The sequence below is a fragment of the Puntigrus tetrazona genome, chromosome 1, assembly GCF_018831695.1.
Source record: "Puntigrus tetrazona isolate hp1 chromosome 1, ASM1883169v1, whole genome shotgun sequence".
Lineage (NCBI taxonomy): Eukaryota > Metazoa > Chordata > Actinopteri > Cypriniformes > Cyprinidae > Puntigrus > Puntigrus tetrazona.
Window position 1 is genome coordinate 20,377,058 of NC_056699.1, and position 24,753 is coordinate 20,401,810.

General features: G+C 40.2%; 1 protein-coding gene across 7 annotated transcripts; it reads right to left on the minus strand.

Annotated features, from left to right (window-relative positions):
• Positions 1-259: 259 nt before the first annotated feature.
• ctnnd1 (catenin (cadherin-associated protein), delta 1) lies at positions 260-24,659 on the minus strand. Of its 7 annotated transcripts, none has more exons than XM_043238502.1 (21): positions 24,533-24,637; positions 15,565-15,716; positions 13,034-13,105; positions 12,205-12,330; positions 11,831-12,111; positions 11,476-11,751; positions 10,892-11,147; positions 10,228-10,450; positions 9,196-9,388; positions 8,380-8,497; positions 7,693-7,846; positions 7,258-7,275; positions 6,094-6,159; positions 5,856-5,983; positions 5,226-5,376; positions 4,885-5,080; positions 4,606-4,796; positions 4,426-4,479; positions 3,784-3,866; positions 3,460-3,514; positions 260-2,286 (listed from the first exon to the last, which is right to left on the minus strand). In XM_043238502.1, exons 2-21 carry the CDS (start codon positions 15,709-15,711, stop codon positions 2,225-2,227), a joined length of 2,850 nt encoding a protein of 949 aa, XP_043094437.1. In that variant the 5' UTR covers positions 15,712-15,716; positions 24,533-24,637; the 3' UTR covers positions 260-2,224. The 7 variants fall into 7 exon arrangements, with proteins under 7 accessions (XP_043094437.1, XP_043094459.1, XP_043094445.1 ...); XM_043238524.1 differs by having other exon boundaries at positions 3,414-3,514; XM_043238510.1 differs by lacking the exon at positions 24,533-24,637 and adding an exon at positions 24,247-24,488.
• Between the last annotated feature and the right edge of the window lie 94 nt (positions 24,660-24,753).

Genomic DNA, 24,753 nt, shown 5'->3' on the forward strand with positions numbered 1-24,753 from the left:
AAAGCATACTGAAACGGAGAACGTTTGGGAAAAGGGATGATAAAATGTCTGCGGTTGAATTCCTTCTTTTAAAATGATTTTTAAACACTTTTTTTAAGGGAAAAACTCAAGTTGAATCAATTCAATATTGATATAATGTATATGGTGAAATATTATACTTCAATTACTTCATAACACTGACATGCTAAAAATGAAGAATTCTAATCAAACTAAATGTATTAAAACACTGTGAACCACACAAAATTTCACAGGCAGAACCTTGGAAAAAAGATCATCGTTTTATTAAAAAAAAAAAAAAACAAAACAAAAAAAGAACAGTATTGCTAAGTTACATGTTCAATCCATGAGAGAAAGGTGCAATGTTTAAGACCAAAGGTAAAGTGTTGAAATATAGGAATTATGATCAAGATCCAGATATTAGTGTTGCAGAAACATGTCAACTGACAGCACGACACAGAATTTTTCCTTTCATCTTTAATTAAAAGATATAAACCGTAAATGCATTTATTTAAAAAATAAAACTGATTGCATATGCATTCACCCACAACACCCCAGAAAAACAAAAATCAGCCCCAATCATAAAATATAGAAAAGAGAGCAACAGAACAAAAACCAAGAAAAAAAAATAATAATTAAAATTAACAAATATTCTCTGGTATATATAGTTAAATGTGCTTTTATTTCACCCATCTTATTTTCTCATCAAGCTAGAATCGAAATCTGGCTAAATCCTGCCTGAAAGAGATGCAATTTTCTTGTAATTAAAAGATTAATTTATCTGCCTCCCTCAACACTGAACAATCGATTGATTCTTGAACTTGTGAACAGCCTCTTGCATCAGGACTCGGACTCCTGGCTCACAACCATTTAGTCAACAGCCGACCTTTCCTTTGCTGACTGTAGCATCTCGAAGGATTAGGCTGCGGATTGGCAGACAGGGAATTAAAAAGGCATTGGGGGGAGGGGGAATATATATTATAAAAAACAAACAACAAAAAAAAACAAAACATCCATTACCCCTAGTGCTAAAGTTTCCATTCAGTAAATATCTACAACAGACTTACTGTGCATTTTTAATTATGCAGTCTAAGAAACAAGCACTGTACTTATGGATCTCAGAGGGGGGAAAAAAAACAAACAAAAAAAAAAAACAAATAATGCATATACATCCTCAAATGTACACTCGTTCACTCTCTACACAGACAGGCACTGAAACCAAGAGGCAGAAGGGTGGCCAAACATCCCTGTTCACCGCTCATCACAAACACACACTGAGCAAGAGAGGCACTCCAAGTGTGCAGAGTGGATTTGTGAGACACAGTCATATTTACACATTCATTTATATTCAGACAGATTGAACACCACGGCTACAATTTGTCTCGGAGTTAAAGGCTTTTTTTTTCTTCCCATTTTCTCTTTTGTGGCTATTTAATTGTACTTCAAGAGCGAGGAACATTTGAGCTCCCACACAGAAGCTAAGTGTCATTGATAATTTTAAAAAGACAAAACAGGGGGGGGGGTATCAGAAAACAGCTTTCCCGCTCTGGAATGCTTTGCAAATTTTGACTGAATGAATAAAACTTTACTCGCCTACCACTAGAGAACTTTCTTGAATGCTACTGGTTTAAAAAAGACAAAACCTCCCGATCTAACATCCCTCTGCCTCTTTTGTAATGCTTCATCAACGCGTTCACTTCCTAGAGACCGAACACTCCACAAAAACTACAGATGGATAACTTAAGGGGAATTGGTGGTCATCTAGTGCTTTCAGAAAACAACAAATAGGCCTCATGCCCGTTGCAACGCATCAACGAGACAAAACTTACCAAAAAAAATTCTATATACATTATTTTCTGCAGGCCGCATATGATTGATGCAATTTGGCATTACCTTTTCATCGATGTGAACCACAAAGCAGGATGAAGCAAAATAAATCAAAAACACCAACGCCAATACTACACTAATGATCTAATAGATGCATAAGCAAAAAACAAAAAGGAAATGATTCATAAAGCTCGATAAGCTGGGGATGTGACTAAATAGAGCTTGTAGTCCCTAGTTTTTCCATTATTTGACATGAAAAAGAGTCCGTTTGAAGTAGTGGCTGTTCTGAATCACATTGATCTCAAAGAGAGCAGAAGAGTGACAACATGAGAATGTTGAAAACTACAGAAGGGTCGTTGCAATTAGTGGCTATGGTCCCGTAAGTGATGAGATCAGAGGCTCAGCAGGGACAGTAGGCAGGAGGAGGAAACTCACGGCGGGTGATGCACACGATCAGTTTTTCTGTGGACAGAAACAGGATGAGACGACGTGAAGGTTAGATGTGGTACTCGCTCGCATTAGGTTTACTGATCACAAAAGGAAGATGATTCATCAATGAGTCATCAAAGAGCTGCGATGGGAATTTGTGCGCATTACGCAAAATTCGCATCACCCATTTATGTGGCAAAGTGATGACAGATACGACCACTGAAACTTCAGTCATGTGACCAAAGTGGACACATGAGAGGAAGAGATCAGTGTTGGGGAGTAACTAACTGAGAAGTAGTAACGTGGCACTAGCGGAGCTGTTTTCTCAAATATTTCAGATTTTTATTAACGTAATAGAAGCAAACCAAATAATGATTCACTAGAAAAATAGTGCATGCGGTTTCTTTTATGAGTAGTTTGTTTACGTGTTAAGCTGTCAACTATTTGATATCCTTGTTTTGGCACCAGATTAACTATATGTTTCATTGGAACTCTAATAATACTTTCCATTTCAGTGAAATATTGACCATTTAGTCACTAATAAAACTATTTTTTTTCCTTTTAGTTCACTGTAAATTAGAGTCAAAAGCGCAAAAAGATTTAGTTTTACAAAGTAAATTAGTTTGAATTTAAAGCTGTCCTCCTATTTGACATGCTTGGTTTTTTGCACCAGATAAATAAAAAAATATAAATATATATATATATATATATATATATATATATATATATATATATATATATATATATATATATATATATATATATATATATATATATATATAATCTTTTTTTTTTTTTTTCTCAATTGTTCGTTTTGTTATTTTTGTATGAGATAAATATGGCGCCAGTTGTAAAAGTTCTAAAAATACATTTATGAGTAAATTCCTTCCTTTGAGCAGCTTGTATAACTAACTACATTTTGGCAGCTGTAGCTTAATTCAACTACTGTGAAACTACAGAGTCGCAACGACAAGCTACACCAAATTTCAAAAAGCTTCCCCAACACTGGACAAGATTTACAAAAATTAGTAAAATCCATTTTCACTCAAGTACAGAAGAACAAAATACAGTTAATGAGGGTTAAAACCACAGGTACACCGAGCGGCACACAAACACTTAAATATCCACATGAAGGCCATGCAGAAGGTGGACACACATACCATGCGTGCTCATGCACTGAGTGGGGGGGAGGGGGAGTGGCCTAACCATCATAAGAGTCCAAGAGAGGCAAAGAGCCCCGCCTCTCCCCATACATTCCTCCCTGAGAGTCAAAGACAGAGAGAGAGAGAGATTGACAGAGGATAAAAGAAAGGGAAAGGCATCGAAGAAGAGGTGAGTGACAATAGAAGGAGAGGGGTGTGTGAGAGAGTTAGTTGAGGTAAGAACCCCTCTTGGTATTATTAGTGAAATCACAGTAGGTTAATAAGTTTCAGGGTGTGTAGTTTGTGGGTTGTGGGATATCTGGTGGGCTTGTGAGGGAAGTTTAGTGTGTGTGTGTTGGAGTGGATGTCCCTTGCAGGTCTGTGTTACCTGAGGTGCCTCTCTGTCAGAGCGATCCAGAGTGTCATCTAAAGTGTTTCTCCTTCCTCTCTGGTCTAGTGTAGAGTAAGCGTCTGGCACCACAGATGAGAAGCATTTTTGTTACTCATCTCTTATTACACAGTTCAGAGCTTATTTTGATTACAGCAATATTTTAAGACACAGAAAAGATGCTAAACGTAAATCACAAGTGATCATTTGTAGCGCTATACATTTCTTTTTCATATAAAATCTGTGCTTTTAAATTTAAATGTTTCATCCAAAAAGAAAAATTCATGTGACACCTGCGTCTGGAGTAAAGGTAAAGCTGAATTTTCAGCATCACCATCAAAAGGAATAAGTTGCATTTGAAAATGTATTAAATATCACTTTAAATTGTACAATATTTCACAATATGACTGTTTTTACTTTAAATGCCTCCTTGGTGAGCATAACAGACTTCTTAGAAAGGCAATACATTTTTACCAACCCCAGTCTTGATGCACATGATACTTATATTTTAAGTATGCGCTTTCAAATAAAATACATAAAAATAAAAGCAAAAAGGTCAAAATTAAAACAGGAATTGAAAAAAAAAAAAAAAACCAAATTCTATAAGCATAAACTTTTTTTTTTTTTTTTTTTTTTTTTTACCTGGTCCCATGTCATTTAGAGGAATCATGTCTCTGTCTCTGTCCTGTTTGCCCCCTAACAAAGAGACCCAAACAAAATTGATTACAGGAGCACTGAGATGTATCCTGTATGTCCACTCAGCCAATAAACATCTTTTTGTTGTGTAAACACATCATTCAGCAGAAAAGCGTTGTGTCTTACCCCTGTCTATTAGCGGAAGGGTGCTGTCCTCGTATCCTCCGTTGCTGCGGGTGTTGTTAGGAGGGTTAAGGTTCACCATGAAGTCCGTCTTCTTCCAGCCGTCCTTCTCCAGTGTGCGGCGGAGCTCTTTGAAGCCCCACACGATCTGCAGCACCAGCCCAGCGCCTCGCACCTCCCGATCTGAGCGGTTGCTATAAGGAAAGCGGAGGATTGGTATTGGCAGTTAAATACTTGATCCTCTTCCAGGTTTCTCCAATGCGACCAAACAGTTACACACACCTGTCTTTGTTGATGAGCACCAGTCTCTCGATGCCCTGGGAGCTGCGCAGGGTTTTGGCCGCTTCCACGCTGGATCCAACCACCTCCGTCATAGTGCTGAGAACAGACACCACCGTCTCCTCGGAGAGAGCTCGCGCAGGCTGGCTCTGACCACCGCCTGGCAGATTAGCCACCAAGTTAGGCACTGCATGCTTCCCTGCACAGACAGAGGAAGAGGGGGAAAAAACACCGGGATTCATTCATTGGGGCTGTAAAAATACGGCAATTTGTACAGGTTTTGATCGAAATAATGCTGAATGGACACAAATAGGAAGACCAGACACTTTTGTTTGCTCACACACCTAGCAGCTCACGGTTGCGAGCGTCGATGGCCAGGTTTCTCAAGGCTCCAGACATGGCTCTGACCACACGGTCGTTCCCATGAGACAACAGCTCTGTCATCATCGGCAGGCCATGCTCCTGTCTAACCACTGCTCTGATGTACCGCCCATACTGCAAAGATAAGGACAGAAGTAGATTGTATTATGAAACTGTCAGATTCTTCTTCCTGATGAACCCAATCAAATAAACATAGCTGCAGTTCACAATTGTGTTAAATATTTACAATGGCAATTAAATTTATCAAACACCAACGTGGTCATGTGGCATAGGTGTAAATCAGAATAAATCACCCTTGGCATACGTGTCAAGCAATCTGAATCAAGAAATACATATTTATACATTATTACTGTAACAGGTCCCCATTGATATCCTCGTATGCAAGTAATTTTCTGTGTCAAAATGTTCTGTGTTCAGAACAAATTTTTTTCAGCTCACGTGCTTGCATTTCTGGATTACAAAGTTGCATTAGGTATACAAAATAAATCATAAAACATAGCCCCTTTAATGTTGAATGAGCCTAATACGCTCTGGACTGCAATAGAAGTATTGCATCTTCACACAAAAATGCATCTAGAGTGACTAGTACTCACAGTCCAGCGGCCCGCACACAGGTTCTGCACGGCCCCGGCCGCAGCTTCCAGAACCGAGGGGTTCTTGCTCTCTTTCAGGAGAGAAGTGTAGACACGCACCACCTCCGGCTGGAACAGCAACTCATAACCTACAAAACACAACCATTACATTTTATTTGATCTTATGTTCAATAACAATACAAGTCAAAACTAAACCACAAGTGCAAGCATTCAGAGCAAAACAAGAGTGTCATTGTACCTTTGGCTGGTGTGCTTCTCTTTGGAATGTCAATGGTATCTGAAGTTCCATCATCCTCTTTTTTTCCTGAACAAAACAACGAGCAACGAGTGAAACAGAGTGACACATGAAGTGGCGCAGAAATTTTGTTTGTGACAAGTCTGAAGAAAATGCCCTTTTAAAATCTCAAGGGGTTTTCTTTATGTAGACAAAGACTTACTTCAAGCAGTTATGACAGAGGCTATATTTATTCCCTGAGGAAAACCCCATGTGCCTTAATGACCGATGACTTAAAGCCCCAATATAGCTCGAGCAAAATCAAATAATAAACTGGTGTGGTGTAATTTCAAATAAAATCAGCCCAAAACAAAGTTGCTAAAGCAAACTTTCAAGTTCACCACAATGACTAGTAAACACTAATGAACAGTTTCAGGGCTCTATTTTCTTTATAATGGAAGTCTTCATGTTCATTTTTCTCTGTTCAGTTTGTGTCAATGGAACAAACTTTGCCATAAGTATATTGGGGCACAGTAGCAAGACTTTACAGAGAGGTGACAAAGTGCAATTTTAAAAGAATCAGACAATTATCTTTTTTTTAATATATGATTAAAGACTAAAATTGAAGGATTATAAGGAATGGATTTAGCAGAAAGACTGTGTTCTGGCACCCTCTGGTGGTTACTAGTGAAATGTTATAAATACAGAAAGCATTTTTACAGACCAGAGTCACACAAAAAACAACAATGAAAACATTTTCCAGTTAAAGAACCGATTTGTAAATGCATGCCAAAATGTCCATGATATTTGTCTGGATCTTTACTAGGCTTTAAAAAAAATGGAACCCTGGAGTTTATTGTCCAGCGACATAATCTGATACTTGTTAATGATTTCCCATCTACTTTCTTCAGATCAATAAAAACCTTATTTGTGTGACTAGTCCCCATTAAAATGCCTTCTTACTTTACCAAAGTAGTGCAGCTCATAAAACGAATGTGAAATGGGATAAGAAAAACATTATTTTCCTCTAAATCATTGCTCGAGTTCCCCACTTCAGATCCGTTTTCTGAACTTTGATATATACCAGTGTTAATAATGGGTTACAGTGAGAAGAAAATGTGATTCCTGTGAAAGCAAAGCAAAGCCTTTTTACTTCAGAAAAAAAAAAAAAAAAATAGAGAAGCTTACCTTTGGAAAACCACTCGTCTGTTACAGGATAAAAAGACGTAGGGATTGAAAGCAGAAGAGACAGATACAGAAGAAAATGAGAGGACAGAACAGTTTTGGCATAAAAAAAAAAAAAATAAAAAAAAAATTGCAATAGTGCCCCAGCCACCCGACAATTATTTAGCGACAAACCCACAGAGCACACTCTTGTGTGAAATTCATGCACGTCGCATCTCCATCTTGTGTAAACAAACTTGATCTGGCACATATCAAACTTACAAGTATATCACACAGTGTGTACCACGATTAAAACAAGAAATGGATACGGCCTCTTGGTTTGGTTTACACAACAGAGATTATGCACTGGAATGCAAAGATAGCAAGTTCACTTATTTTAATTGGTTACGGCCCACAGCCAGTGCCTGTGTTTTTCTTTAAATTAATCAGGACACGCACCTTTGCCCTTTCGGGAGCTGAAGCAACCGCCCTTTTGGGAAGGGGCGGGGCCTTGATTGACAGGAGCCGTCTCCTGATAGCGCTCACAGCCTGGTATCTCCCGATGCACCTGATAGGACAGATTCCTCAGCAGACACACGCTGTTCTCAATCAGCTGCACACAGGCACACAAAAAAAAAACGTGATTGAATAAAAGACCGTGTAAGAGAATGAAACGGGACAGTTACCAATGCCAAATTTAGCTATACTCACTGATAAAAGAGAGAAGACTGATACTGTAAACTAATGATCATGCAAAAACAAATGGATAACGTTTTTAACCATTTATCATCATGTTTTGTCTTTGTGCATTCCAACTAATCTCAATCAAACTGCAGTTGAGTTAAAGTAAAAATAACTAAAAGCTAGAGCTTTGTGTACATACTCCTTAGTATGGATCAGTACAGGATCAGTCTCCACTCATACATATATACATTATATACATATATATATGCACACACACTACTAGCTCTAAATAACCGCTCCCATACCCTAATTATAACACTGCTTCAATATGCAGTAATAAAAATGACCAACAATGCTTTCTTCCCCCTTTGCTCTTCCCTAAAACGCTTTACTCGTGTGTTTTCCCATCATAAAAAGAGCAGTGCGGCTTTCAAAGCCGAAAGGTCAAAGTCCAGTCGTTACCTTGTTGTCTACATCTTTACAGTTGATCTGTGACTGGACGATGTACATGAGCGAGTCGACCAGTCCAGAGCACTCCCTCAGCTTCCTCCTGGCTTCACTCCGCTCCGAGCTCACATTCCTGAGAGCAAAACGTCATGCAACTAATTAGGACACAGCTCCGTTTAAATGTTTAGTAAAGTTTGGCATGCAGAGAAAGTTTTTGCTTCAGGTCATCGCCTAAAACATTAATCAAGAGTATACACAGACGGCATCTGAAAAGCTGAACGGTGAGGGTTAAAAAGGCAAGACGTCGTCAGCGCCACTTAAATGTAATAACGGTGTAAAGCCATTTCTTCGACTGAACCGAGAGGCTTTCTAAAAGCCTAATAGGCGAGTGGGAGAAGTGAGGGACACTCAAAGAGAAGCACTCAAGGGAAATAAGTGGATTCAAAGATCACATTTCGCTCTTTTGTCCAAACTTTGTCCTGATTCTTTCACAGCCTCAGAGGTTCTTGCTCGCAAACACAATTCAAGAGCATTTCCTTTGCACTTCCCTCCTTTCTTCCACATAAAATGCAGTTTCCTCACACACACACACACAAACTTTCTTGACAGGAATTCTTTAGCAGCACTGAGGCACACCCCTCCTCCCCTTAAAGTCTTTCATTAATCTGAATCATAAAACTGTCCCTCCTCAATACACGCTAATCCTTTCCTCCGCCTCTCTCTCTGGCTTAACTACACTTGTTTCTCAGGCTGAAAAATGTATACTTTGAATTCGCCGTCATACAGTCCTGGTGGATAAAAGCCTCTGCCAGATGCATTAATGTACCGCACCTTAAGCAGCCGGTGGTGTTGGTGAGCGCCGTCTCCCACTCCAAGTGTCTGGGTTTGCAGCTCTCCTCTCCCCCTTCGTTCCCCCTCTCCCAGCCCGAGTGAGGAACCATCACCTCGTCGGACAGGGCGTGCAGCGCGTGGTCCACGATCTCCATCTTTACAGAGTCGTGAGACGACAGGTTCCAGAGAGTGCCTGAGAGAGAACCAGCCATCGGTTACTACGAGATGCAAGCGACAAACCTGTCTGACCACTTGTGCTTGAATCACCTGAAACAGGATGTTAACATCAAAATGGAAATTCACAGGACATTCAGTTTTTTTATAACGTTTTGGACAGAAGTCTCTTATGTCCCTCCTGATCCTTCAGAAGTCACTCTAATATGCTGATTTGGCGGTCACGAAACCGTATTAGTGTTGTAAACAGGTGTACGGCTTAATATTTTGGGGAAAACGATGATTATTTTTCACCAGGATTGTATGATAAAGTTCAGAAACATCACACGGAATGTAATGCATCCTTGCTTAATTAGAAATGACGTTCAAATGAGATTACATATAAAATTTTGAATAAAAACAAAAATGCATTCAGAAAATGCGCAGTTTCATGTCATGGATCTTACTGTAAATGATCAATTGCACATTTTTTTCTTTCGAGTTTGCAATTTGTAAACTAATAAGTCGCTGAAACAACAGATTTGCATTAGACCTTACAATTTACTGCATTCAGATCTGAGCCCAGCTGAATCAACCAAGAATCCCCACCCTACATTTTCCCTTTTTTGACAATCTGCTTCACTCAAGTGTATCTTTATGGATTTGCTGCTAACACCGTGTCAACACCACACATGACAACTGTCATTTCATGCTGAAATGGCTAAAGTCTTTCTAAATTGGATGTCACAAAGCGACTGTTGCAAATCATTCAAACTTGTGTCAATACATCTCTGTCTGGGATTTAGTGCGCCACACCATGTCCAGGTGTAGACAGCATCACTCATTACAATGATAGTACATCATAAAACCAGTGCATACCTGTTATGGTGTCGGTAAGGTCCTGATCTCTTGTCTTCCTCAGTAGCCGCACCAACGCAGGAATCCCGTCACAGTTCTTGATGGCTATCTTGTTATCTGGATCTCGTCCGTAGGAGATGTTCTTGAGTGCTCCGCAAGCTGCGTAATGCACCTCTTTCTTTGGGTTATCCAGCATGGACACAAGGGCAGGGATCCCCTTCAGTCGCCTTACGTCTGACTTCACCTGCAGAGACAGTGAGGAAAGACTAAGGGCGTGGAATCTGCACATGACACCATGTCATTCAGGAGACTTCTCAATCCTTGCCAGTACCGAGCAGAGAGGGGGAAACACTGAAGCGCAAACAGGCAACCAGAACTAAATTTTGGGTTGATTATTCATTTAAATTAATACTATTATTTGTTCAGCAAAGTTTGTTAAAATTTTAAGCAGCACAAGCATTGAACATGCCTTTTATCTTCATCAAATCAGGATATTAGAATGATTTCTGAAGGATCATGTAACACTTAAAGTAATGACTTCTGAAAATCCAACTTTGCTTTATTAGGAAAAAACTATTTTTAAAAAAGATTTCCACAATGATACGTTCTTAAACACTAACCTCAAAATTTTGAACAGTATTGCATTTGATGGTTAATATACTGCTGTGTGTACATTCATACTAACCTTATCATTCTTAAAAGTGAGATGTTGCAGGTACGCTGCAGCGTTGCTTTTGACAGGGTCCAGGCGGTAGTTGAGCATAGCGATGACTTCAGGAAGCTCCGGCTGCCTCCATGCCGTGGGGGCTGGGCCTTTACGAAGAGTGCTGTCCAGTGATGCCATGCTGCCTCTCTCTCCCTGAGCCAGCGGAGCTCCTCCTCCCCAATAATACATATCACCAGCTCCACTCATATCACCATCCAGTGTGCCCTCATATGACCTACAAAAAAGAGCAATTCAAACTATTTTGTTAACATTCCATAGCATTGGCATACTATGAAATTTTTCGGTTACCAACACTTGGTAACACGTTACATATTCTTAGCATTATAAAATCACAAATGATGTGCAATCACATGAAAGTAACCTTATATCAAAGCCTAATCCTAAGTACATGTAGTTACTATTATTTAAATACGTAATTACACTTCATCAAAGACACCTTAAAATAAAGTGTAACCCAACATGTTCATTGTTTCACAGAAGATGGTCATACAGGTTTGGAGCAACAATGAAGACTTTTTTTATACATGTAACAATACACTTACCCTGTCCGACGTGGAGGTGGAGCATGGTGAGCATGTGCCAACCGGGGCATTGTGCTGTAATGCATGGGTGGTCCCATGCCATAATCGGGTTCGTCGTATCCCAGGCTCCTCTGATCGTCCTCCAGGCCGTATGGCTCTGGTACAAAGCGCTGCATGCCAGAGATCTCCATAGCACTGCCCATACGTCCTACCTGGGGCTGGGCTGCGTACGGGTCCAACTGCGGCCGGCTGTGGGTGCGATAGGCAGAGTCCAGCGTGCGATAGCCATCCACGGGCCTTAAGAGAAAGCAAAAGGGGAGTTAATTTGTGTATCTTGCGCTTGATCTCAAACAATGCGAAAACAACAGACACCAACCTGTAGCGGTCATCCATTCGCGTCCCACGGCTGAGACTGGCGTAGGCTTCAGAAGGAGCATAGCTACGGTAATCTTCATAGCCAGGTGGTCCATAGTGGTAGTTACGGGGGACAGTAGCAGTGGGGTAGTCCATGGGGCCGCCCGGTGGTCTGTATACACGGTCCATTGGGGTATTACAACCAGATATTCCGGTGACTGAACCAGTGCCATCCAGGGAAAGTGTGTCGGAGACTGAGGGAATTACTGTTCGTGTGGTAGTCGTCTTTGTGACCTTCTTAACCTAATAAGAGGACGCCCCATCATTATCTTTCCGAAGACAAGCGGTCATACTTGGCAAAAATGCTGTCAGTTTAAAATTAGTTTGAAAACTTACTGTGGTCTCAGTGCGACGTGTGGTGCCGTCATCACTGGTTTCAACCGAAATAATTGGCATTGAATCGCGGGGGTCCTCTTCGACTGTAACCGACTCAACAATATGACCAGGGTCCAACATCCTGTACTGTAGCAGAGACACGTAAACAAAAGAACAATAGTGAGCATAAGCCAAGAACAGGAAGTGTGTTCACTCAGGCACACACACACACCATCTGGAGCATTCACATGTGGATGTAAATGACGACACAATAACAAGTTAGTGCAGAAACAGAAGAATTGAGTGTGAAAATGTGCAGGAGTATCCTTCATGTACACTGACACACAGGGTTCAAGAATAAGCACAGCCTGAGACCAGAGCTGTGTTAATACACCTTGTTTTTAAAGCCTAAAACAGAAACAGAAAGTGTGTTTCAAATGTACATACATACAAAAACAAAAAAACCTGAAATGAGTTCCCCCTTGAGGTCCCTGTGGAACACTAGTGACCACATAACTGGGCTTCTGAGTCTGTAACTAATAATATATAAACATAATACTTTTTAAATATATACATGTATGTGTGTGTTTATATAAACATGAGTGCACTGTTTATATTTAATGTAAACAAACTTTCCGTTTGGATGCGATTAATCACAATTAATCATTTGACAGCACCAATTATATTATTTAGGCGTCTATTTTATAATAATAATGCAACAAGTCTTAATTCCATTTTTTAGATAATACCACCACCACTAGCAGCAGTAGCAGTCATATTCATTAAGATGCTAGAACCGGAAGATCTCCATCTAAAAGAAAATTATCCACTGCGGACACACCATACTAACCTGAGTCCCGTTTATGTATCCCTCGCTTAATTTGAGCCGTTCTAACTCTGCATCACCAGTGACACGGCCGTTCTAAAGAGACACAGAGAGAAAAAATTACAAACGCTCAAAACAACAAAACAATGTGGCCAGCGATTGCGCCAGTGAATAACGCTAAACATTCAGAGAGACCACAAATTGTAGCAGGACCCCCGAGCAAACACTGTAACAAATAAACGTTACCTTATGAATGTTCATGCAAAGGATGCATAGGGATAAACGACAAACAAATGACTTAAGTTAATGGGACCATTGAATAAGAAAAAACATGACAGTGTTGCGGAAACGAATGATGGATGAAATGAATGAAATGAATGCCAGGAATGAGAAGGGGGCTGACCGCTACTAGATAATATTACTCATGCTTTTACACAACAACAGCATGCAGCACCATTCACACTTAAATGCACAAATTCTCTACACAAACAGGGGAAGTGGGCTGCTGTACTAGTCACAGTCCACAGAGGGAGCTGTGAAAGTAGATGGTAATCTTAGCTGACAGGCGGGCCTGTGGGAACCTGTCAGCAGGTAGGAACTGAGCCTGCTCAGCATGTTAATATCTACACAACTATGTCAACAGAGGGCAGATACGTATGATGGCGGCATTCCAAGCACTGCTGACCAGCTTATCTTTACATACATGACTGTGTTTTTAATGTGTTAGAGAAAGAAAGGGAGGGAAAAAAATGTTCCCCACAAAACTAAACAATTATACAAAAAATATATATATTATTTACTTAAGCCATATGGCACCTTTATGTGATTCAGACCCATCTTTCTGTTAGTTTTCCGTATCTTTTACATTTGTGGTAAATTCAGATGTGTAGCACCAAAACGTCTGACATTAAATGGTGGTTCTCTTGCTCCATATTTAGTGCAAACGACATTTAAGAGCTATGACAGATGGGAAGATTTCAATTAAAAACTACCAAATTAAAACAATCAGAAAGTGGTGGCCAGAATGTTTGGATCGCAATTACGGGGTTTTATATTCATTTCTATTATTCTATATAGTAAAAATGTATTATCATAGATTTAATTAACATTAAGCACAAAACAGACATCCTGCAAAAGATTGTGTTCCAAGCAAGAAATCAATCTGTAGGGGTTTGAATCTAGTGTTAGTAAAAGGGACAGTTCACCCAAATATGAAAACTGTTATTTACTCATCCTCACATCGTTCCTAACTTGTACCAGTTTCTTTTTTATTTTTAAGATACTTTGAAGAATGCCGGTAATTGAACAGTTTATGGTTCCCATTGACTATAGTATTTCTTTAACGAATACGGAAGTCAATGGGGACCAACAACAGTTTGGTTCTTCAAAATATCTTCCTTTGTGTTCATCTTAAAACAAACAAAGAAAAAAAAAAAAAAAAAAAGGTTTGGAACGACATAAGAGGGAGCAAAAGACAATTTTAATTTCTGGGTGAGCTATTCCTTTATATAAAACTCATTTTTGGTAAGTGAAATAAAATACATGAGATGAAAATCTTCAACTTAACTCGAAATTAGTTGAGAGAAAATGCTGCCACTTAACTGGAATAAGTTGAAGTACTAGTGTGACAAGCTTATAAAAATCGCTAAAACAATATTTAAATATTGTATATTTAATTGGTCATTCAAAAACATTAGTATATAAATAATACTAAAATAACAGTTATTATATATAAATGTTAAGATATTATCTGTCTGATGTATCCGAGTGCCAAGAGAAACTAAAGTTGTGCATGCCCCTATCTAGCCATGCATAAAACCTTTAAACTTTTTGAAAATCACACAGAGTCAACGCCCTCGAAAGGAGGGGCTGTATCAGGAATCATGCAACCAATCAGAGAAGCCCTCCATTTTGACGTAAACTGAGAAAGCTGAGATTAAAGACGATACTTAACATGTTGGCATTGAGCAATATTCACCGCAAGACAGAGCCTTCTGAAATCCTCTACACACAAGGGAGACTCATCTTACTAAACCGGTTTGTTATCTCTCCGCTCAGACATCAGCGGAAGGGGGTTTTGGTGTTGAGAAAGTTTCAGTGATAACTGAGACGTTCATCATGGAGACAGTGAGTAAACGGGTGGGGGGGGGAATTCCTCTTTGATGAAGAATGGACATATCACTCAAGTCAAACAGACAGGTTAATGACACGAGTACAGACATGCTTTTGTGTGACATTCACAAAAAATAAAAATATTAAAAAAAGGTTATGTGGTGACAAACTGGCGACATGAGGAAACATGCAAGTACTCTGTCACACGTCACGCCATAAACTGCAGAATGATGCGCATTATGACGACAAGGGTGGGTGGTGAACGATGACAAGAGGAAAGGATGCAAAAAGTGGGTTCTGGTGACATTGAACACAACAGTGAGGGATGGGTTAATGGCCATGCTCCTTGAGGTGCCAACTAGGACGCATTGGTGCAGAGTGATGCGGCACGGGTGATGATGCAGGGAGCCCTGCTGCTGCGTGATTGGCTGGGAGGGCGTTACCTGCAAGGTGGGGAGGGGGCGGGGTAGGGTACCGGAGGGCCCCACGCTCCTCCTCTCCTCCTCCAGAGCTCGAGTCAGACGCTCGAACTGCATCTCCTGCTCTCGCACGGAGGCCAGGAGAGATGCGGCATTCTCACACTGCTCCATACACACTGAGAGAAAGAGGACAGGGGTTACACACTCGCACACATCATGAGACTCGTGACACACGTGTCCTGAAACGCACGCACGCTCCACGCAGACACAAATACATCGCTTAAGAAGGTGAGCATCATGTGACCCATGCGGCAAGCTAAATCGAGAAACGGTACCTCGGGAGAGGCGGAAAAGAAATGTGAGAGAGAGAACATGACAGACAGAAAATAAAAACTGTGAAGAAGCAGGTGCTAACAAAGCGCTTCAGACGCAGGCGTGATCACGCTGCCGCCGCTGAGTGACAACACACGGAGGAAACCAGACCGGTTTACAGCTCGCAGATAAGAGAGTGATTCAGACGCTGTGTCGAGAAGAGATCGTGTCGAGGCAGGAACGGCGAGTGCAGACACAACAAGGAATGAGCCAAGGTCTGTTCGAATCAAGAGCGGCTCCCCGAAACCCTACCGCAGCTAAAGAAACTGTCCGTTTTGCTGTGCTGGCCTTTCTGGAGGCCATTTCACCGTCTGACAACTGGAAACAAACTCAGTCTTTTAATGCTTAAGCTTTTTTCTAAACAGCACTGCAGCAGTAGCGTGGCACAGTCAGCAACGGGATCATACATTTATAAAGGATTTCAGTGTTTGACCATGATAAACAGTTTAAAAAAAAAAAAAAAAAAAAAAAAAAAAAAAAAAAAAAAAAAAGTCATACTATTGAAAATACCATACTAGTAGCTTTTTATCAATAAGACCCACTTGCAATTATATGGTCATTATTTGGTATTATTTTAGTACTTTGTAGGCAGTGTCTGCTCACTGCCACACCACCCTGGTTTTAAAATGAGACTATTATTAACTAACTACGGTGAGCTTTAGAAAACAGCTGGAGATGCTACTCTGAAGGCTCAGAGGGCGTCTTTTATTATTCAATGTTAAACATAGAAGCTCCATTGTTAGTGGAACTTATCAAGATATCAGTAGAGTAGTGTATAAATAACTGCTTCTGTGAGTTCACGCTGCATTTGCTCATTAACACTGCTGATCTGAGTTGGGTGCAAACGTTGCGTGTGAACAGCAGGTGGAGAAAAAAAAAAAAAAAAAAAAAAACCCTTTGGAGCCCTGATCTGAGCACTGATGCAGTGATGTGCTTTAAAACATGACTGATGTCATATATGGGAAGCTGAGTCAATTTGAGTTACAGGTTGAGAAGTTTAAAAGGTTCCTTGGAAGTATTACAAAGAGGGCATGGCAGCTTTATGCAATCTATATTGGTTTACAAAAAAAAGGGAAGATGAGGAACCTAATAACCATTTCTGATAATTTAACTGAACTTCCTAAAAAAAGAATTATGGGTCATTATTTCAAAAGAACATCACGGTTGAGACAAAGTGAAAGTGAAACAGTCTTTTACCTGTACCTGCCCTTGTTTAGGAATCATTACTAGGCATCATTTCAAAAGACAACTCGTGCACGAAGATAAATGGGCCGAAAGTAAAAACAAAACAAGTGATAAATACTGGATAAACAAATTCCCCCAGAAATCACCTGCATGCAAGTTCAACGGCATTGCTACGTTTACAGGAATAATTCATAAAAACAAAAAAAGGAAACTGTCAACATTTACTAATTCTCATGCCATAACTACAGCACCATGACTAACAAGTGATATTCCGTGTACATTTTATTTAAAAGTATAAATTATAGGCTTACATTATCTACCTTGCTGTCCATTTAACAATTTATTCATGTTTTAAGAAATAAATGTATAATCATCTCCAAAAAATAAATAAATAACGACAGGTATTACTTATTATATAGTCCAAGCGAATATGACGTGGATAACTAGTCGTACCCAACTAACAAGGTTTGCATCCTTCAAGGTCTCAAAAAAAGATAAAGTAAACTAAGCTTGAATCCATGAAAGCGCAACTGAAAGCTGAACGCCTTTGACTAAATAGGAAGATTATCCATGAATACAGATTCAGCCTAAAATTTATGGCTTGAAAAGACTTTGGAACAGCATGAGCATTCTTCAAAATGTCATACGGTGCGTTGCACATAAGCACAAATCACAGAATAACTAATTTAGTTGAAACATTTCACCTAACAGCTAGTCAAAGACCTGAAACCGAATCAAAGACCTAATATTATCAACCTGGGCTTTGAATCGTCATTTACAGCTCTGCGGGGATCGGAGCATCCCAACATCTGCAACACAGCCACTGCAGAAAGCACAAACTCTACTGAGATTTCTAGACATCCATAAAACTACCGTGCATGTCAGAAACTATTTTAAGGAGACCACAACGATCCAAGAGCGAAAAAGAATCCCAAAAAACAAACGGCGGCTATCATGAGAGCAGGACTGAAATGGAAGCGAGCAGGAGTCAAGGCCAAAATGTACAAAACAGCAGCATAGGAAAAGCTCCACCCCCCCACCCCCAAAAAAGAGAAAGACAGACATGCAGCTGTCTGTCTAGTAGTTAACAGAACAATAGGAAATGTGTGTCCACTACAGAGAATCAGTCGAGAGCGGGACAGCAGCAGGGTGTGCATATGCTGTGGTGATTTTAGTCAGCTGGGGGGGGTGTGGGTGGGTGTGATGATCGCATTGTCCTTGAAAACACAGACGCAGCAGTCAGTTATAACCAGGACTGAAACTGTTTTCCACCTCTCTTCGACTTCCCTCCCCACAAAGCAAACAGACTCTCGTAGAAAGCGAGGAATGAACGAATACACACACACACACACACACACACACACACACACACACACACATTCCAGCTTGTATTGTGGCATGTCAGATCCTGTCTCAGCTCCTCTGGTAGTTCGAAAATAACTGGAAAAAAACACTTCTCTTCCTTTCTCCTTATATGTCGCTCTGTCTCTGCATTCCCTATGACATATGTCCTCATTCTTTCCCTAAGCATCTGATTGAAGAGTGTGTAACCAATGACTCATTCACATCTCGGACCTTTTCTCGCTGATGCATGCTTTGAGAAAACAAAGACTTCTGATACACTTTTCACAAACTAAAACAGAGGGGAGTGTCTAAATAATGTATTAGACAGCTCTTTGTTTGGTCGATGGCAATATTCTGTGGTTAAATGTGTGTTTGTTGTGTATCTCTCATTTCACTCAGTGGTCTCTTCACCTATTATAATTTCATCTTAAAAACCATTATTTCACGTCCGTTAGTTTATTTAATAAGTAGTTTGTATCACGTGCAGTAATGCAAGAGAATTAGTTGTTATTGGAAAAAACACATTCTGAATGATAGAAGGACATGGGTTCACTATAATGACCAGCTGAAAATGCACAAGTACCAAAGTAACTTCGCTTTTAAAATGTGACTATTAAACAAAACAACTTTTCTGAAGTAAATAGCCTGAATGAAAATGCCATTTCTTTGAGGATGCACTATCATTTGTATGGCATAGCTAGCATAGCATAGATACGTTTCTTTAAATGGGTTTTATCATGAAACAATCACATGAGAAGACGCGTTGTCTCAAAGGTCACAATAAGCTTTTTGAGATGCATTTAGAAAACTGATATTGTGGATTTCCATTTCATACCTGTAAATGACACATACACAACACCTTGCAGACAAGACACTATAAAACAACCGTGTATCAGGTGTGATGACTACTGGATTGTGGTTCTCACACACACACACACACACAAAACTTCGACTGTGTCTGAAATAGAAGGAAGCTTCCTTGCTGACAAGTCAATCAATGACTTCACAGACAGCAGATCTGGTAAAAAGGTACCCAGAATAAGGAAATAGGTATTCTAAATTATAGACCAAAGAGAGCAATGTCTAACGCACTATAATGCTACGCACCGAATGAACTAAAACCAATTTAAAGCAAACATTTAACAACGAAAGAAATCAAAAAGTATTAAATAATAATCAAATACTTTATGCATTCTGCCTTTAAAATTTATTTCAACCAGATGAAGGTAGGATGTTACACAAATGCTGATTTTTTTTGCGTCTCGGACACAGCCTGTGCGCTTTACAAATAGGCCTCCACAGGACGCTACCAGCTGCGAAAGTTCTCATCTTCTAAGCAGAAAACTGTCATGGGAAGACTCTCTAAATAGGTCTGACCTAGAACACCCTGGAACTTGGGCAAGAATCACATAAAATGTGATTTAACACCACAGGTACGCTATATCTGCAGAGTTCAGCGTGCTGAACCATGCGTCAAAAACTCAGCATCATTGGCACAAAAAAAAAACACATCTGGTCAAATGCCAGTCCATATTAAGAAAGCGTGATTCATAATGCACCAAAACCCCACCGAGACCGCCTTGAGCTTAGGCGGGATTACAGAGAAAGTGCCACGTTTGACACGTCACCAACGTATCATCAAAACCATCTGATTGTAGTCTCATGACTGAAGGAGGTAGGAACAGCAGCGTTAGACATAAGCCTGAGTCATTTAATTTGTCAGGTGCTTAACCATTTGCATCCTTTAATGGGATAGCAGAGGTATTAGACAACTAAGCCACTAAGCATCCTCACTCTAAACACCTTCGGGCTGAGATAACACTTACAGCGAGATTGCAATATAACAGGACACGGTTTAAACTTATTAAGGGCAACAAGTAAATTGATCTTGCTGTACAACAGACAGCAACTGCAGCAGGCGGTCAAATGTGATCATCATATGCATGTGGGAGGCAATTCAGACAACAGCTGCTGACTTCTGCTCCAAATATGTGGATTATGGGAAGAAAAACATTATGCGGACTATAATGTGCCTTTATATGGAGAGACAAAGTCAATACAGGTGTCAGAGTAGGAAAACACTTTAAATACGCATACTAGTGTGAGAATAGACCTCTTTCAGGGTAGCGTCATATTTAAATTTTTTGACAGGAACAAAAAACAAAACTGAGAAGGACATAAGTACGGTGAGATCAACGGATTGCATTGTTCCTCAATCGAGCTCACAGAAATAAAAAATAATAAATTCTCCATCCACAAGTTGACTTTAGAAGTGAGTCACGAAGAACTACAATTCTTAGACCATTGCAAAGACTGCAAGTTTATCCCTCACAGCTTCGATTTCGTCCACGCTAAATTGAATGCGGCGTATAACATTCGTAGTACTATCTCACCACACATCATGCATGCTTCTGGGTTCCTGCTGACTCAGGCACTGCTGAAATGTAAAGAGCAACACCATCAGCACTGGCTTGGCTCCAGTCTAATGCTCAGTGAACTTTGGTACACACAGAGCCGACTGATCCACAGTCAGTCCTGTGCTTTAACCCCCTATAACTCCAACTGCTAGCCGCATCCGCTGTGTGTTAAAGCCTCAAAAGCGTTTGGGAAGTATCTACTGAACTTTCTGCACCGGAACATCGATTAGTCATTGTGTATTACAGCTTTTACTTCTCATTCAGACGGCTTGCAGTGAGAGACGCGGAAATGGGAGTGCTGGTGACGTAACGCTTTTTAAACATCAACCTGAGGCCGTTACTGCAGGTAAAAGGTAACAAGGAGGGGCAGACCGCTCGTCTCTTCCTGTAATGACGTTGCCTGGAATTTGAAAACCTAAAGTATAGCGTTGTAACCACCGAGGAAGAGAGAAGGACGTGCTTTTTTTAAACCAGGCTTGGAAGAACTATTACTAGCGCCGTTTCTCTCCACAAAGTTCTTTCCTTTGGAAGAACTGCAATAGAACAAGCGGTGATACTTTCTCTTTTTGTGGCCAAATAGTTTTAACAGAGATATAAATTATATATCTGACCATTTCATAGAAATGGAAAAGTTTTATCAGAACAATTTATGAGTGCATAGGATTTCCCTATACATTTGGAAGGATAACTCCGTTAATAAAGCAGGCCCCTCAGCTCCTATACAACTTGCAGAAAGTCAGCAAAACTATAACTCTTTAGCAGTTATTACTCCCAAACTGGGCTAGATGGAATCAAAAAGCACATTTTTCAAAAACAAAACTTGGAAACCTGTTGTCTGTAATATGTTAAAGACCGGCTGGTGGGTTCTCTACAAGTACAATACGAAAATAAAATAATGATGTCCCAAGGAAGAATTTACCTGTCAGTTTTTTTAATTGCCATTTAAGCTTCCTCTGACAAACGTAATATTGTCATCAATTACTCTTCCTCATATTGTTTCAAACCTGTTCGACTTGGAACATAAAAGATATTAAAGATCTAAAAGTCAATGGTCACCAACATTCCTCAAAAATCTGAATTCTGCAGGAGAAACAAATCCATACAGGTTGGGAAGGCCATGAGGGTGTGTAAATGATGAAAATCTTTTATTGGGTGAACCTTCCTTCAAGCAGAAAGGCCGTATCATATTGTGAATACGGTCACTGTTCCAGCACGCATGCCTTTTTGCTTGACTGGTTACTTCATATCAAAAATGAGAAAACGTATGCAAGTAAACGTATGAATGTATACATTCACTGCCCACGGTCCCATATGTTCCAAAACGCTTTCCGTATATTAAATAATAAATAAGAAAGCAATCTTTCCAAGATACCACTACACTTAAGTTATTTACTTTTTTTTTTTTTTAAAGCATGCTACAATTCAATATTGAATTATGCACTGGTATGTCATGTTAACTGCGTAACATTTTCATTTAAGAAAAGGTAGAATTATCATTACTATGATTATTTTAAATTACAGAAATACTGCAAGACATTTACCCGAACTTCAAAAAAATATATTTTCTGCCTTTTTATGACTACTACTACTACTACTAATAATAATAATAATAAACAACAACAAATTATTCTTAATATTATTAAATCTTTGGAATCTGCTGCTCTTATTTGTTTTCCCAGTGATGCACACTACAATTCAACTGTTACTACATGCATGTTAGGGAGGGATTATTGAACTTTTTTGAAAACAGCGCCGTGTCCTTCCGCGTTTGAAAGACACACCCTGGTGTTAACATTAGAGCCGGTCATTACAGCGGTCAAGCTATTTGGTTACCGGTCACTGAGTCGTCGTCTTCAAAGACACGCCTCCCCTCTCAGATTTTGACTCATTCTTCACCAATTCAGTCAGTAACGGGAGGACCGAGCTTCCTCTTTGGGTGGGGGGCGTCTTAAATCGGGCGAGTGTACACACGTACCGGCCTTTTCAGGTCAAGGTAAGCGAAGAAAAATCCCAAACATCCCCGCTTTAAGCCTTTTGGTTTCTGCTCAGGGTCTGATAAGCATCAGGAGCGGTACCGACTCATGCTGAGCGTCTCAGGCGGGTCTTGAGGTAAATCACACACACACTGTGTAACCTGCTGCTTCATGCGGGCTGTGTGTAAATGAGAGTCACTGTTAACACACACACACACAGGACCGCGCCTTTCCCTCCCCCCCCCGCACACACACACCCTTGCACTAAAATACTAACTTAACAGGTTCCCAAACTTTTTTCGTAATGATTATCGCACATATCCGATGAGTTAACTGACCAAATTTCGCCCTCTTCTGGGAAAAAAGACAGGAGTCAAAGTCAAGTAAAGCTGAGAAACACAGCGCACCTGTGAGACTCAGGTGAAGCAGCAGCGGCCAACGCGATATTACAATAACACGAATCTCGACACAATAAAAAAATAAATAAAAAAAATACCAACACGTTCATGGTCAATTGAAATCAAAATAAGTTTCCAAATAAGTCCACCAATTTTTTTAAAGTCATTTGTAGTTTCTAGATTAAATTCCAAAACACGATATATGCACTGTTTTTTTTGCAACTTTTTATATTCTCCATAAGCAACGCTTTACATTACTTCCGCAAACTCAGGTGTGTTCATGGGCCTTGACCTGCTTTACTTCACCGCAGTGAACATTTCACTGCCTCGCTGCCATTTACTCACTCACAGATTCATTACTATCCCATTTAAAATTCACATAAACGCTTCAAAAACACCTACAATGACATCAAAATACATTAGTCTCGAAAAGCGAAAAAAAAAAAACAACCGGGAGGAAAATTCCCACTCAGCCCCAAACCACTGAAATCGTCATACTTTGGATATAAAGCACTGACGCCAATCTAGATGTAAACCAGTTTCTGGATTAATTCGCAGAAAGTATGCCTTGAACATGAGCATGATCAATGCAAGAGCACTGTCATACTTACTTATGCACGTAAAACAAAAGAATTCCCGAAACCAAGAACTTTATCCGCTCTATTTATCCTGAATATCTGCAACAAGGTTGAGGAGAAAAACGCCAGAATGCTACACTCCCAGTAAATCTCTCACAAACACGCGTTAGGGAATAAGGAAAAGACTACGCACTCGATCTACGGATGAACTTTGGGGAATTTCAGGGGAACAAATCTCCCTCCGTCCCAAAAAAAGATCCTCCTCACGCTCGTGCCATTTCGATTAGCACGACGGCTAACTCCACTAGCCTGCTAACGCGGAGAGCTGGCTAACTTTGTTCCACTCCTCAATTACGAGGCCAAACAGGGAAAACCAGAAGACAACAAAGAGAGCTATCAGAAAGATCAGAGCAAACAGAAGAGTTTCCATGGAGTCTACCTTTGTTTCTGGTTTCGTTAAAGTCCCGATGTGAGGTCGTGGCCTATCGAAACGGGCTTCTCTATGGCCAGTTTCAGATTTTCCAAGCGGTAGGAAGTGATTGTAATTCCAAGCGTTTGCTGCTCTATATTTGGGCGTTTCAGCCCCACGCTACGCCAGACGCATCTGCCCTATTTTACGAGTTCGCTTTCTAACGAGTGGCCTTGCGAACGCGTTTCTCCCGACGAAGCAAAACAAAGAAGAAACCTGAGATGAACAGATTTAAGCAGTCTTTTTAAAAACCCACCAATCTATCTCGCTCCCCTTGTGCACTCCTCTCTTCGCTCGTCGTCCCACCGTGAAGCGTCTGACCCCTCCCCTGTGGAGCAGGAGTTCACCGACACCGCTTTGGGCGGGGACACGGCGCACTTTTCAATAAGCAAGCGAAAGAAAGAAAAAAAAATGCAATATTGCGCTGCGGAATTGTTCTTTAGACGCGAACGCACTTAAACGGGGCTATTGCTCGTC

What these genes read in the sequence shown, in the direction of transcription:
- ctnnd1 (XM_043238502.1), bottom strand. Translation starts at nt 15,711, where the DNA reads ATGGAGCAGTGTGAGAATGCCGCATCTCTCCTGGCCTCCGTGCGAGAG. An exon ending in TGTGTGCGGGCCGCTGGACT is followed by an intron (nt 5,377 to 5,855) that starts GTGAGTACTAGT and finishes TTATCTTTGCAG; the next exon opens with TATGGGCGGTACATCAGAGC. An exon ending in CTGACAGAGAGGCACCTCAG is followed by an intron (nt 3,515 to 3,783) that starts GTAACACAGACC and finishes TTTGACTCTCAG; the next exon opens with GGAGGAATGTATGGGGAGAG.